Source organism: Microtus oregoni, unplaced genomic scaffold, assembly GCF_018167655.1.
Source record: "Microtus oregoni isolate MIOR12 unplaced genomic scaffold, Mior012 000110F_ref0000174, whole genome shotgun sequence".
NCBI lineage: Eukaryota > Metazoa > Chordata > Mammalia > Rodentia > Cricetidae > Microtus > Microtus oregoni.
The window spans coordinates 3,134,503-3,149,072 of NW_024544728.1; the positions used below are offsets into that span (position 1 = coordinate 3,134,503).

At 43.0% G+C, this 14,570-nt stretch overlaps 1 protein-coding gene across 1 annotated transcript in view; it reads right to left on the reverse strand.

Annotated features, from left to right (window-relative positions):
* Positions 1-14,570, reverse strand: part of LOC121443618 (lamin-B1) — a 44,880-nt gene continuing 30,310 nt past the window's right edge. The window contains exons 6-11 of the mRNA XM_041645439.1: positions 12,522-12,742; positions 11,388-11,613; positions 9,847-9,951; positions 4,557-4,676; positions 3,261-3,368; positions 1-668 (exon numbers count right to left, since the gene is read on the reverse strand). Coding sequence (XP_041501373.1) covers positions 627-668; positions 3,261-3,368; positions 4,557-4,676; positions 9,847-9,951; positions 11,388-11,613; positions 12,522-12,742 — 822 coding nt within the window. The 3' untranslated portion in view covers positions 1-626. The remainder of the gene's footprint in view (positions 669-3,260; positions 3,369-4,556; positions 4,677-9,846; positions 9,952-11,387; positions 11,614-12,521; positions 12,743-14,570) is intronic.

Consider the following 14,570-nt stretch of genomic DNA (forward strand, 5'->3'; position numbering starts at 1 on the left):
AATCAATTTAAGAGAAGTAGCTGAACAGACAACAGCTCTGTGGAACACCTCCATCCAGAGCGCGTACATGATGACTGGATGAATATTGCCTTCTTACAAAATGTCTCTTCTCTTTTCTATTTAAAAAAATTTGTAACCTTGATCACTTATTACAAAAAAAATCCATACAAAAGTTCAATATATTGAAAAAGTTGCTTTCCCCCATCCCGAACAGCACCGTTTTATATATAGCAGAGATTGATCAAGAGCAGACCGCCCAACTAGACAGAGCGGTCTTCAAATTATCCAGACACAGTGGTATACTTACTTACCCTCCCCTCCCCTTCTTAAAGAACTTAAAAAAAAATACATACACACATACAAAAAAAATGCCAAAAACGTGAGGGCCCCTTCCCAAACAGTACAGTTAGTTCAGTGTCGATAATTCACATCTTGCATCAACGTGTATGGATAAGATTTCTTTTACAAAACTTTCAGTGTCAAAAAGGAAATTAAGGCCATCAGATTCGCAGCTTAAAAATTCACATAAAGGAAATACAAAAATATTGTGTGCTTCTGAGGAGGCGCTGCACTGTATACAGGGTTACCATGCTCCTATCCTGACCAAGACAGGTGACGGGACAAGTTCACATAATGGCACAGCTTCTATTGGATGCTCTTGGGGATCCCTGAGAGGGAAAACAGAAGGTACAATCAGAATTAACAATATCACAATGTTCTAAAAACAAAATAAGGATTACAGACCTGCATACCTACTTAAAACAGGCCTGGTCACGGCTCACTCTTTTTAGCATTATCGTAACGACTCACTTCAACAAATCCCACAATTGAGCTTCTACACTAGCTGCACCAGGGTTTTAAAACAAAAAACAAAGCAAACAACCAACAGTTGATCAAAGCCAGTAAACAAGAATTTCTCACTTAACTTCGTAATTTTAAAGTAATTCTCCTATGTAGCTGAGCTGAAAACACCATGGTGAAATAGAAACTCAGGTTAGCTGAAGTTTCAATCATAGCAAGATTTTGTCTTAAATAAATAAGAAAAAAATTTAAAAAGTGTTTTTTAAAGAGCCGCAACAGGGGCTGGAGAAATGGACGGCTCATTAGGAGCACTTGTTGCCCTCCCAGGAGGACCTAGGTCTGATGCCTGCCACTTCAGTTCCGGGGACCCTATGCCCTCTTCTGGCCTCCCCAGGTACTGCACGGTGAGGTGCACAGATGTGCAGGTAAAACATTCATACACATAAGATAAAAAGGTTTTAAACCTTTATAGCGCTGAGGCACTGCTCATCGTCACTTGCAAAACTCACTCACTGTGTGACTCGCTCCTAACTAAACTAAAAACTAAACTGAACTAAAACGGAAGGTTATCAGTTCCGGGGTACTGGATCACCACCACTGTGCTGGGTTTCCCTCTTTTGGCTGTTTTGAACTCTGAGGTTACTATCATCTATGATGATTACAAGCGCAAAACTTAAAACACCTCAGACTTTTTCTTTTCTTCTCTCTTCTCGGAGTCTGCATTTACCTATCTCCTCAGTGGCTCCAGAGTCAACCCCTAACTTAGTCTGCCTAGTGATATTCTGATATTTCATTTCTCTTTGCTGCAGACTGTGTGGAAGCTACAGGCCTGGGCAATGTGAACCAAGAGCTCAACAGGCTTTCAACTTGATCCTTCCCACAAACCCAGCGACACAGCTGACAAACTGATGACTTGGCATCCTGTGACACCCAATGGCAGGTGCTTCCCTAGCATGCGGGAGCACCCTGGATCTGACCCACAAAACCACAAGACATCCACAACTCTTGGTCCCTCCTTCACCAAGAAAAAGACTCCTCCCTTCCCCCCGAGTGCTGGGTGTCATTGGCTTACTTCTAGAAAATGAGATAGAAAGGGTTCTGGGCCCAGCTTTTGGGAGGCCTAGCATTTGCTGTTTTTACTATCTTTGCCAGCTGCCCAGTCAAACCACAGACTCATGGGGACTAAGAAACAATCCTGTGTATCCTAAGACAGTAGCTCAAACAGTATCTTTTGTCCTTTCATTTCATCCAAACAATGTCCTATCCTTCAAAACAACTGTTTACAGTGACACTCGAGGCCTCGAATGCCCTCTCCAGTGTGACTTGGCAGGACCCATACAGACCACTGTCCTCAAATGTTATCTTCCTTCTACTCTGTGAGGCTTCCACTGATGGTAGGAAATGGATCTTGGTGCTTGTTTTCCATTAAAGTCAAGCATAACATACTTTCCTTAACTACGCCAGCAAAATGACAAGGCATCCAGACTGAAGAAAATCCCACCACGAGAGGTCACACACGTGAGGTCTGCTGAGGGCAATGTAGTATGATAAGAATGCTCCCCTAGGCTCACATCATCGTAGTCATCAGGGAGTGACTATTTGAAAGGGATGTATGTAGTTGGAGGAAGTTGTTCAGGAGCCAACGCCAGATCGACTTCCCCCTTACAGATGAGGATGTTTCTCCCAGTTACGGCTCCAGCACTGTGCATGCTGCCACGCTCCCCACCGTAATGATGAACTTAAACTCTAAAACTGTAAGCCCAATTAAATATTTTCTTTCTTAAGAGTTGCCCTGGTCATGGTGTCTCTTCACAACAGAACACCGATTAATAAACAAGGCCAACTTAGATTACAATTATGGAGACAAGCAGACAACAAGAGACCAATTAATGACCATGCTCGACAGCTTGAGAATCTAAGTTGAAGGCTCATTAGTTATATTAATATATATTTTTTCCAAATTTAATTAGTTAAAGCTGAATTTGGGGTTTATTTGAAGATTTATACAAACCCATGCATTAGCTAAACTCTTACAATGACTTAATGAATGGCAACTTAATACAACAGCAATGAATTTGGCTTCGCTCTGAAGCTCAGCGCAACTCTAGGTTCTGTTTTCTGTTGAGCTTATATGGGAATGCTGCTCTCATTTGGTAGCACAAACTTTTCAGAATCCAATAAATAAACTTCAAGGCACACGAGCTAATCTACGCATCTGCAAGTAACATACATGTCCAGCACAACACGTTATCTATCTACACCAGAAAACAAGTGACAAAAGCAAAAGCTGAAGAGAAAACAAAACTGAAAGAGACTACCATTTCCCAGGGCACCCAGGTTGGCTGCCCCGAGCACTGCTTGGCTGAGTGCACACCCAGTGGTGACCTGCCACTGCTCGGGCCACAGACAGCAAAGCAAGGGCACCCATACCATGTCATCAGAATTATAATCAAGTGTACCTGCTGGTGGAAACGCTCCTCCTCAATAACCACTCCAAGGGGCTCTTCCTCCTCCTCTTCCTCTTCGGGTATGGTTGTCTTAAAGACTGTACTTCTCTGAGCAACCTCCTAGAAGCAAGATAGCAAACTTCAAGTTAGAAGCCATGGGAAAGAGGCCCTTTCCTTTGCTTAAGGAACAGCATGGCTGTATCAAGGATTTTTTTTTAAAAAAGCCATTCCATCAGCAGCTTTAGCTAGTGAATTTTGTGTAATTAGCAGCAGTTAGTAGACCTTCAATTTTTCCTGCAGGGGAGCTACTGGGATCCAATTTGAAATACCTGCTGAGCAGTTTCTAATGCTTTTTGTCCTATTCTGTTACTAAAAATTCTGTGCAAGTCACTTGGCATACTAAATTCTCTATAAAACTCAACATGAACTCTGCTTAAAGATCTTAGCTCTGAGCAAAGAAAAGGTGCTAAACAAACGCTGAATAAAAGAAGCTGGAGGCTAACTGCTGCACCTCAGGGACACGGTGGCAGCAGGACCACCTGAGCTGTGCTGAGACAAAGATAGCACCTTTCATTCCATCAGGAGCTGGGAGCAGGACAGATTAGCACTAATTACTAGCAGCATTGCACAGGTTCTGTGTGGACTTGAATCAGTGTAGCAGGATGGAGGAAGCTAGAGGCCCAGCCAGAAGCTTCAGTTCTGTGAAGCCAGTCTTTACAAACACAATCAGCCCATAAACATCAGCCTGTCCTAACCAAAACAACAGCATTATAATGCAGAGTCCTACAGCAGACATCAAATGCAGCTACAGTTCTTTGACAAGAATCCTAGGGCTCACATGGAGAAAATACCAAAAAGGTACCCAAAAGGTACATGCCACTATCTTACACTTAGTTTCCTGAGCACTGAGAGCTAGCATAGTAGGGCTGACAACACGAACACTTAGTAGGCTAACAGTGTAAGCATTTACAAGGTTAACAGCATAAGCATTTACCAGGTAAACATTCTGTATCAGATGCTGTTTTGATAAAATGTGGAACATTCAGAGGTGAAATCACTCAAAGCCCAAAGTCAGAATGCAGTGGAGACAGACCCTGACAAGGACAACTGGGCCCTAGTCCGTGCTAATAAATCAATACCCTCTAAAGCACTATTTCCTATGTGCGACAGTTTCCATTTACTCAGTATCAATCACTTGGCAGCTCTGGTCTAACTGAAGCTTCAGTCACTTCACATTTCAATGGGATTCTGGTAAGACGTTGGACTGGTGAAATGGGGGCCACAGCAGCACTGGAAGAATGGCCATACCTCTCCCTGAGAATTTTTCAGTATAACCTTCACATCTTCACCAGTGCCCCAGGAGTTCTGGTTCTTCCAGATGAGGTCAGTTGGAGGACTGGCCGTGACTCCAGCATTTGCAGCCCAAATCTGGAAGAGAGAAAGGACTTGAGCACACCAGGAGCCCAGGGCTCACACGTCAAGTTCAGCAGCGCGAGGAGACTTTAACTCTTCCTCTAATGGTCTGTGAACTGTCTGCCCAGCTGCCTGTGGCCAGCACAATTCAGAGCTTCTGCAGGCCTCTGCTTCCTCATATGATAAACACATGGACATACAAGCCCCTGAAGTAAAGCTGCCACACTCTGGCCTAACCACTCCACAAAACAGCTGACCCAAAGCAAGTTTCCTTAGTGTCTTCATCCACAAACATGAACAACAATGGTACCTATGGCAGGTGGGATCGCTGCTGAAGTGATGACCAATACAGAGGTTCCCCCCCTCCTCCTTCAATGGTACAATTGACAATTAACTGCTCTTGGGCAGTGGTTCTCACCCTTCCTAATGTTGTGACCCTTTGATAGTTTCTCACATTGTGGTGATCCCCAAACTATAAAATTATTTTTGTTGCTACTTCTAACTGTAATTTTGCTACTAACGGTGTCTCAATTGCTAATACCATCAGAAATGTGTTTTCCAGTGGTTGAGAACCTCTTCTCTATGGGTCAAGGGCCACCTTCCAAGAGATACGGACACACATGCAAACATGTGCACACCCCTCCAATTTCAACAACAGATGATGTTCTATAGCTAACAGTCTAGATGCAGGAGAGTGGCTCGTCCCCAGTTGGAAGCAGTGTCACAGTGCCCCAGCGTATCTCAGATTGTGTCCACAGAGAACACAGGAAATGCTCCAGGTAAAACATAATTGCTATTGAAATAAACCAAAGATATAAATCCATTTCCTCATCAGCATGGAAATTCTGCCGTATTTTTAAAAGTACTTCTTGGCAGAGGAAACAGGCAGAATGGGAAAAAATGGCCATCAGAAACCTCAAGTATCGAGGGAAGGCTAGAGAAAAGAGAGCTCGGCAGTGAAATGTGCACTGCTCTTGTAGAGAACCCAGAATCAGTTCCCAGCACCCACATGGCTGCTCCCTTGAGCACATCTAACCCTAGTTCCGGGGAATCTGGAGTCAGCCCCTGGGGGTTATATGCATGGACAAACCTTATGCAGTACAAAGACACAGTCTTTTTTAAAAGGAAAAGAAAACCTAGACAAATAGATAAATCCTAGACAAACCATTATACCTCTGTGGTCTCACTGTCCTCGCAGTCAGATTTAGCCAGCCCAATCTTCAAAAATTACAAATAAAGAAAAACTGAACTGGTTGTTGGTTATGAAAGACTTGATCACCAAAAATGCAAATGACAGATTCAAGCTCATGCGGGAGGCTCTGAGTCTCTATACACACTTCCTCCCTTTAAGTCACTGTCTTAGGAAAACCAGGCTTTTTGGGGTTTCAGTCCTAAACCCCCACAAGGAGGTGACTGGACCTGTGCACCCTACAGATAATAAGTTACTCCTCTAGTTCTGGGTAGAAAGGCCCCTGGAGGTATCAAGATCTCCATGAGCATTACAAATTGAAAGACGCATTTACCAGATATAACTGGAAAATGCAACAGGACCTGAACCAGCTTTAGGTACTTCTGGCAGTACTTTTCACTGGTCTACAGAGTCACACAGTTGGTTCAGTGTGAGGAATAACATGTCAATACGAGGTGTCAGTGCCTGAAATGTGGCTAATCAAATAAAAGATATGCTGTGCACCCACATCTCACAAACTGAGGAAAGGGTTAACACACTTAACTAAGAAATTTTTTATTGATACAAGTTTTTGTTTTGCTTTTGTTTTGGGGAGGGATTGTTTTTTGAGACAGGGTTTCTCTGTGTAGCCCTGACTGTCCTAGAGCTCATGTGGACAAGGCTGACCTCGAACTCATAGATCCGCCTGCTTCTGTCTCCTCAGTACTGAGATTAAAGGCGGGTCCCACTATGACCTGCTTTGATACTATACTCTGAACAACAAACAGTTCCAGAATTAACTTTATATCTCTCTAAGTTTTTAAAACCTAACAAGGCTGGGCGGTGGTGGCATACACCTTTAATCCCAGCACTCATAAGACAGAGGCAGGTGGGATCTCTTGTGAGTTCTGTGGCCAGCCTGGCTTACAGAGCGAGTTGCAGGACAGGCTGCAAAGCTATAGAGAAACCCTGTCGCAAAAAAAAAAAAAAAAAAAAAAAAAAAAAAAAAAAACTAACAATAAATTTTTAAAAGCATACATAGGGTTTTCATCTCAGCTCTTGGTATTTGGGCTGATCCTGCATTTGCCTTGTACAATGTCTGGGAAATCTCCCTCACTACTATGTCCCAAAAACCTGATCACAATGAGAGCTACTAAAGAAAAAATGCACTGCGTTATATCATAGGCAACAGTCCTTCTACCTAACACCTACGGTATTATCTCACAGGCTAACAGTCCTTTTACCTAACACCTATGGTGTTGGTCTCTGGGGTAGTACATCCAGCGGGGAAAGCAGATGATTGGCATAATGGCTCCACATTACGAGAGCCAGAGAACATTCAAATCTAAACCTTCTGAATTAAAATAGCAAATTCTTTTAAACACATTATGCAGTTTCCCTACGACATACAAAAGAACCAAGCAATCTTCTCTCGCTATAATTACTGAAGAGAAGAATAGAGCAGTTAGGATATTTGTTCTCATTTTCACCCATTATTACAAAATTAACCCCTGCTATTTTCAGAGAGATGTCAAAGCTCTCTATACTTTATAGAGTTCTAACCTGCATTCTGAGCCTTTCATCTTAAATAGTAAGGTTTGTACCGAGAAAAATTATAAATATGTGGGAGGCTAAAACAGAGTTGTGATCATTTCAAAAGTCAGCCTGGGCTGTAGATAGAGGGAGACCTCGGCATTGAGAGGAAGACAGGTGTGGGGGTGTCAGATTTTAATCCCAACATTTGGGAGGCAGAGGCAAACTGAGCTCAAATGCCATTCTGATCTATAGGGCAAGTTCCAGGACAGCCAAGGTTACAGAGACCTTGTCTCAAGAAGAAAAAAATTAAATTAAATAAATAAATGAAGGGTGTGTGCGTGTGGTGTAAATGTGCTAAAAATAGGTACCTTTTGTTTTCTTGAGACAGGACCTCATAGAGCCCAGGCTGGCCTCAAACTCACTGTGTAGCTGTGAATGGCCATAAACCCCTGCCCTCCATTTCCCAAGAGCCAGGATTCTACGTGTGGTCACCACTTAACAGCACTTGCTATTTTTCTAAGAATCCATGAAAGCAGTGAGCAGTCACATCTACATTCTTCAAGGACGAAATGCCTTCTTTGAAAACAATAAACAACAGATTTTCCTGTTTCTTTATTTGCTTGCTAAGTAAAACCAAAGGAATCTTTTGCTTACTATTGATTTACACTTCTCTAAAACTCAACATATTATTATTTTAAATGTGCTTTAGAACATATCGGTAGAAAGCTAAGTTAGAACTAAGAATTAGAATGCCATTTAGCCCACCTCTCAAAATCTAGAAACTTAAATGATGTTATGCCAAAAGCCTAGCACTCTGAATAACCAGGGTACTATCCTGAAATGGGATTCCCCTCTGTATGCTGTGAATACCACTGTTTAATAAAGAAACTGCCTTGGCTTATTGATAGGGCAGAACTTAGGTAGGCAAGGAAAACTAAACTGAATGCTGGGAGAAAGGAGACAGACACTGAAACTTTGCCAGTAAGCCACTGACACGTGGCAATACACAGATTAATGGGGATAGGTTAAATTAAGATATAAGAGTTAGTCAATAAGAAGCTAGAGCTAATGGGCCATGCAGTGATTTAATTAATACAGTATCTGTGTGGTTATTTCGGATCTGAGCTGCCAGGTAGCCGGGAACAAAACAAATGGTCCCTTGCTACACGATCCCTGCCTGGGAGGACATTTTTGAGGGACAGTGGTCTGTTTGTTTGCATTTGTACATCTGTGTAGGTGCCTTCAGAAGTCCAGAAGAGGGCAGGTGTCAGGTCTCCTAGAGCTGAATCCACAGGTGGTTTTGTTTTTTTTTTTGTTTTTTTTTTTTTTGGTTTTTTGAGACAGGGTTTCTCTGTGGTTTTGGAGCCTGTCCTGGAACTAGCTCTTGTAGACCAGGTCCACAGGTGGTTTTTAAGTCACCTAATATGGGTGCTGGGACTGAAACTAGTCCTCGGGAAAAGCAGCAAATGGGTGTTTCTGGATTTAAGACTAGGTTTCTCTGTGTATCCCTAGCTATCTTGGAACTCCATAAACCAGGCTCGTCAAACTCAGAGATCTATCTGTCTCTGCCTCCCTAGCCCTGGGTTAAAGGCCTGGCTTTTATTTTCTTCTAATTCGTCCTGAGATTTTTCACACAAAGTAATTTGAGCATATTCCTGCCCTGCCCCCAGCTCCTCCCCTTACTGCCTTCTCCTCCCAGCCCTTCCCAGCTACATGACTTTTGTTCCCTTTCCCTATCAAGCCCAGTTGGTGTTGCCCAGCTGGAATGTGGTCAGCCTATGAGGAGTCACAAAGACATTAAAGGAAATTGAGTCTCTTTTCCCCACAACTATCAAAGGCCAAGGGCTCCTCAGCTAGTGGTGAGTTTTCATGTCTACCTTCCCCTGAATGCTGGGATTTCACCTGGCTGGAGCTGCAGAAAGAGCTCTCAACTGGTCCATCTCTCCACCTTAAGCATATTATTTGAGACAAAGTCTTGCTAATATGCAGACCAGGGTGGCTTTGAACTTGCAATGTTTGGCTTCACCTCCCAAGTCAAAGAGTTGCAGGCATGCGCAGCCAACAATATCTGGCTGCTGAAATCCAATCCCACAACTTCAACCAAGGTATCAACATGTTAAAAGTTGGTCCAAGGAAATTTAGGCAGCCACTGCTTTAGGCTGATGCTGGTACTGGCTCCCTACAATTCTTCATGCCTACAGTATCCTGGACTGCATTAGGTAGAAGCATCAGTCAAGAGGGACCTATTTCATATCCACTGACACAGACCCCAAAAAAAAAAAAAAATTCAATTCTTTGCACCACTCTTAAGGCAGAATTTTTAATCTTTGACAGCACACATAATAACTTACTAATGGAAAGACATTTACAGTCCTTTTCTAAAATGTTGACCTTTCAGCCAAGCTGTTGTTTCACTTTCCATTATAACTATTTTATCTGTGATTAAGACAGTGAAGTTCAACAGTGACTGAGTTCACTTACTGTAACAGTCTGGCCGGCCTTCAGCACATATCTTGAGGTATATTTGTAAGTGACTGATGTGTCTCCAATTTTTCTGATCATCTCCCAGCCTCCCATTGGTTGATCCTACTCACAAACAATATGACAAGGTTACTTTACAAATACAGAAAACTATGAAATAATCAGATCCATGAACCCATACAGGCTCCGAAACTAAGGCCTTCCCATGATAGGCACTGAACTTTGTCCCCCAAGTAAAGAGTAACTCCATGAACATTGCACCCCACCAGGAAGGTTCTGAATTTTAAAGGGGACAAAACAGGGGGAGAGATAAAAACACAGCAAAGCCTAGGGTTCCCTGCATAACCAGACAGGCCCTCATGACTTACAAGAAAATTGAGCCATGAAATCACAAACAAAACAACTAATGTCTGATGGCTTTCAGTTTTAAACCACACAATCTCTCGGCTGACAGAGGGAAATTTTTTTTTATCTTCTGCATCTGGGCCAGCTTTGCCCAAAAGTAACAATCTTTTTAAAAACTGTTACTAAGGGTTTAAAGCTAAAGAGGCAGAAAGACAGCAAAGCAATCAGGCTCCCCTCTAGGCTAGCCACGCCTCTAGGATCTGGAAACACCAAGCTAGAGCAATCTCTGGTGGCTACTCTGTTTCCAAGTCGTGGCCAACCAGGCCCAGAGCCCAGTCTCTGACTTACTAAACAGTCTGGTAAGAAAGGGAGTGAGCTCAAAATTTTTAGCGGACCCTGAACATTTGCTTCAAGTGACACTGCCTTCCCTGTGCTGAACTCCAGCACCACCTACATCTTCAGTTTCGTCATGAGAACCAGAGAGCCTAGAGTCCCGGTTCTAAACCTCAGAAATCCCTCTAGTGGATTCATGTTATTACTATGTTTATATGAATCAGATAAAGAGCATTTGTTCATTAACTTTGCGAGGAAAAAGCTCCTTCAACATACCTGCCTGCATCCACATCCTTCTACAAAGCTTTTATTAATAACTGTGACTATGCCAATCTGGCTGCAGAAAACTTCTGCTTCATCTTTGGGAAGGCCATCATGAAAGGGCCAAGTCTAGGCAAGAGGTCAAGCAGCTTTATAAACCAGATTCACAAAGAAAATCTTAGGCTGGGAAGGTGATTTAATGGGTAACAGTAGTTGCCATCAAGGCTGGTAATCTGAGTTCAATTCCAGAACCTCACACGGTGGAAGGAGAGGCGACTCCTCTGACCTCCATACCCAGCACATGGACACCAACCCTACACCATAATAAATAAACATAAAAAGAACAAAGAAAATCTGGCATATGCGTTTAACCCCTTCACTCAGGAAACAGAGGCAGAGAGATCTCTGTAAGATTGAGGCCAGCTTGGGCTACAGAGTGAGTTCCAGGATAGCCAAGTCTCAGAAAACCAAAACCAAACAAAAAAGAACAAAGAAAACCTTTATGCCACGAAAGTCTTTAAGACGGAAGCACACACGGTGAATAGCATTGCTCTCCACAGCAGTTTGCAAACCAGACCCGGGGAGATAGGTCCATCCTTTACCTGTTCAGAAGTGTTCTTCAAGCGGATAAACTTGCCATCAACATCTATCTCTTCAATGCACACATTCCCGGTGGCAGAAGCTGAGTGGGAAATGCTAACACTACTGCTCGCCTCTGACTCTTCCACGTCGACCCTCTTCCGCTTTCCTCGAGTGGTGCGGACGCTGCGACTGGACGACGCTCTGGACACGGTCACCCGGGAAGAAGGACTTGGAGAGAGCTTTAACCTGCACAGAGAAGAAAAGTTCTGCCTCACTTAGGCTTTGGTCTCCACGGGCATTTCTAAAGCAAGGAATCCCTCACCATGTTAGACAAGACCAATAAATGTCTTACCTAAAGCAACATCCAGTCATGCTGGGATATTCATATCACATTACTAAAGCAATTGAGATCTCCAATTAAAGAGCCCACTTGATATTTAAAGTAATAACAATAAATGAAGGTCTATTTCTAGGGTCTGGAGAGATGGTTCAGAGGTTAAGAGCACTGGCTGCTCTTCTAGAGGTCCCAAGTTCAATTCCCAGCAACCACATGGTGGCTCACAACCACCTGTAATGAGATCTAATGGCCTCTTCTGGTGTGCAAGCATACATGCAGGCAGAACACTATTCATAATAAATGAATCTTTAAAGAAAATGTCTATTTCTATTTAAAACTGATAACGGAAAATTTCAAAGTCACTTTTTTCCTTTTTAAAAGAAATGTTTTCTTTTCCTTACAAGTGAGAGCATTTAATAATGCAATTTCATTCCGTGTAATACATTTGGAAATATGTACCGAAAGACATGTAAACCACTTAGAATAGTTGTGTTATTCATGTTGGAGAATATACTAGGTTTTATTTTTGTTTTGTTTTTCAAGATAGGGTTTCTCTATGTAGCCCTGGCTAGTCTTGAACTCAGAGATCTCCTGAGCACTGGATGGAATGCTTGAGTTCCTTGCATGGATAGTAAATCCTAGATGGGCTGTTTTGTTCATTAAGACAAATGATAAATGTCTTAATGAGACAGAAGACAGGCTTTGAATTAAGGCAGTTGTAAAATACAGAGAGAGAGAGAGAGAGAGAGAGAGAGAGAGAGAGAGAGAGCGCGCGCCAAACCCAGCTTGTGGGCCTGGGGATGCCAAAGAACCTTACCGCTCCTCCTCGCCTTCTAAGAGTTTCCGGTAGGCGCTGATCTCCATGTCCAGGGCCAGCTTCACGTCAAGCAGCTGCTCATAATCATTCAGCTGCTGCTGCATCTGGTCCCTTATCTCCGCCATCTCTCTCTCTTTGTCAGACAGCATGCGGCGAGAGTTGTCTTTCTCTTTAGCAAGCATGTCTTCCAGTTCTTGAATCCTTTCCAAACACGCTCTAGACTTCAGAGTCAAAGGAGCACATTCACTTTCCAGGACCATTCCAACACGAGTACAAGGCAGCTATTTCAAACCATCTCCTGAACTGAGCAAACACAGCCTTGCAGGAGCTCCAACTCAGAGCTCAAAAGATCCTGACTGTGAGAAATTAAATCCCAACTCCTTAAAATATAAAACACAGCTCTTATAAAAGCTTTGGGTAACAAAAGCCTAAAAAGAACTATTTCTCAAATTAAAGTTTGGAAATGTATGGGTAAGTTGTCAGTACTGGCCAAATGAACATTTCCCCTACAGCTGTGGAGCCCGAGTCTGACTTTCCTGCAGGGTCCTCACGCCAAAGGGAACAGTGCTGGCTATGTGAGAGCAAGCTTTGACACACTGCTAGGGCACCTTCTAAAAACCAAAGAAAACGGTCTGGCTACCGTATTGAATGTGCCAGTCTCTTTAGGGTAGTCCCACCATGCCCTGTGCTACATGGTGATATGTATAAAAACGTTACCAGAAATACAGAAGCTGTATCTGGCCTACAGAGTTAAAAAAAAAAAAAATCACATTCTACACCATGAAATTCATCCTCAAAACCTTGTAGCTCACTGGGTAATCATTCTCCATGACAGAATTCCTCTCAGTAGCCTCAGGAAATGACAGGGGTAATCAGCTCAAAAAGAATGATGGAAGCCAAGGCCCTCAGAATCCCAAGTATCCACACCAGTGGCAGAGACAGGGACTTACTGTGAACAAAGTTAAATTTAAAGACACTGTACTAAATACTGCACTATTAGAATTTATTCCTTGAATAAGTACTGGCTCAAAATTTTAAGCACATATTGGGGCTCAACAAGTAACTAGATGATAAAAACAAAATTTCCCAGACAGAGGTTACAAACAGGTGAGAAGCCAAAAAAAATAACCCTGCAGTATTATGAGACAAGTGCATGAATTTCTGCTTAACTTAATATTAATATAAATACACTGTGTAGTGGTGGTACACGCCTTTAATCCTAGCACTTGAAGGCAGAGACAAGCGGATCTTTGTGAGTTCAAGGCCAGCCTGGTCTACAGAGCAAGTTCCAGGACAAGCTCCAAAGCTTCAGAGAAATCTGGTCTCAAAAAATTAAAACAAAAACTTAATATAAGTACATATGACTAGACAGAAAAACAATTACAGATTATGGCTATGCTAAATTAGCATGTGCATGTGTGCACAAGGGGTATATAACCTGTTCTATGAGAAGGCATGTGCGTGCACAATCTATTTCATAAGATGGCCAGGAAGCAGTTACCAACACCAAAAGCATACTGTGTGTTTGCTCAGGCATGCACACCTGCACCTCATGTCCATTCTAGGAGAAGGCCCAGATGTGTGTGTGTGGGGGGGGGGGGGGGGGTAAACAGCCTGTTCTACAAGGCCCAGGGGGGGGGTATCCTGCTCTATGGGGATCCAAATGTGTGTTGGGGAGTGTATAACCTGCTCCATGAAAATGCTCAGATACACAGGTGTGGGTGTTGGGGGCCAGCGCTAACTCTGTCCTATGAGGACCCAGAAGCAGACACAGGAATAGCACTCTCGTGTCCAGATCTCACAAACCATTATCCGGTAAAGAAAACTTCTTGGAGAAATATTTGATTCTATGGCTGGGACACAGAAAATTTATGGTAAACAGAAAGTATATTTTAAAACCAGGAAATAGATGATCCTAGAGTTGTGGCTCAGTGGAGTCCCTGCATAAAATGCACAAGGTCCTGGGTTCAATCCCCAGCAACACAGGAAAACAAAACCTCCAAGAGTGGTCGAGCTAGAGAGGTGGCTCGGTGGCTTTGATAGAGCAGT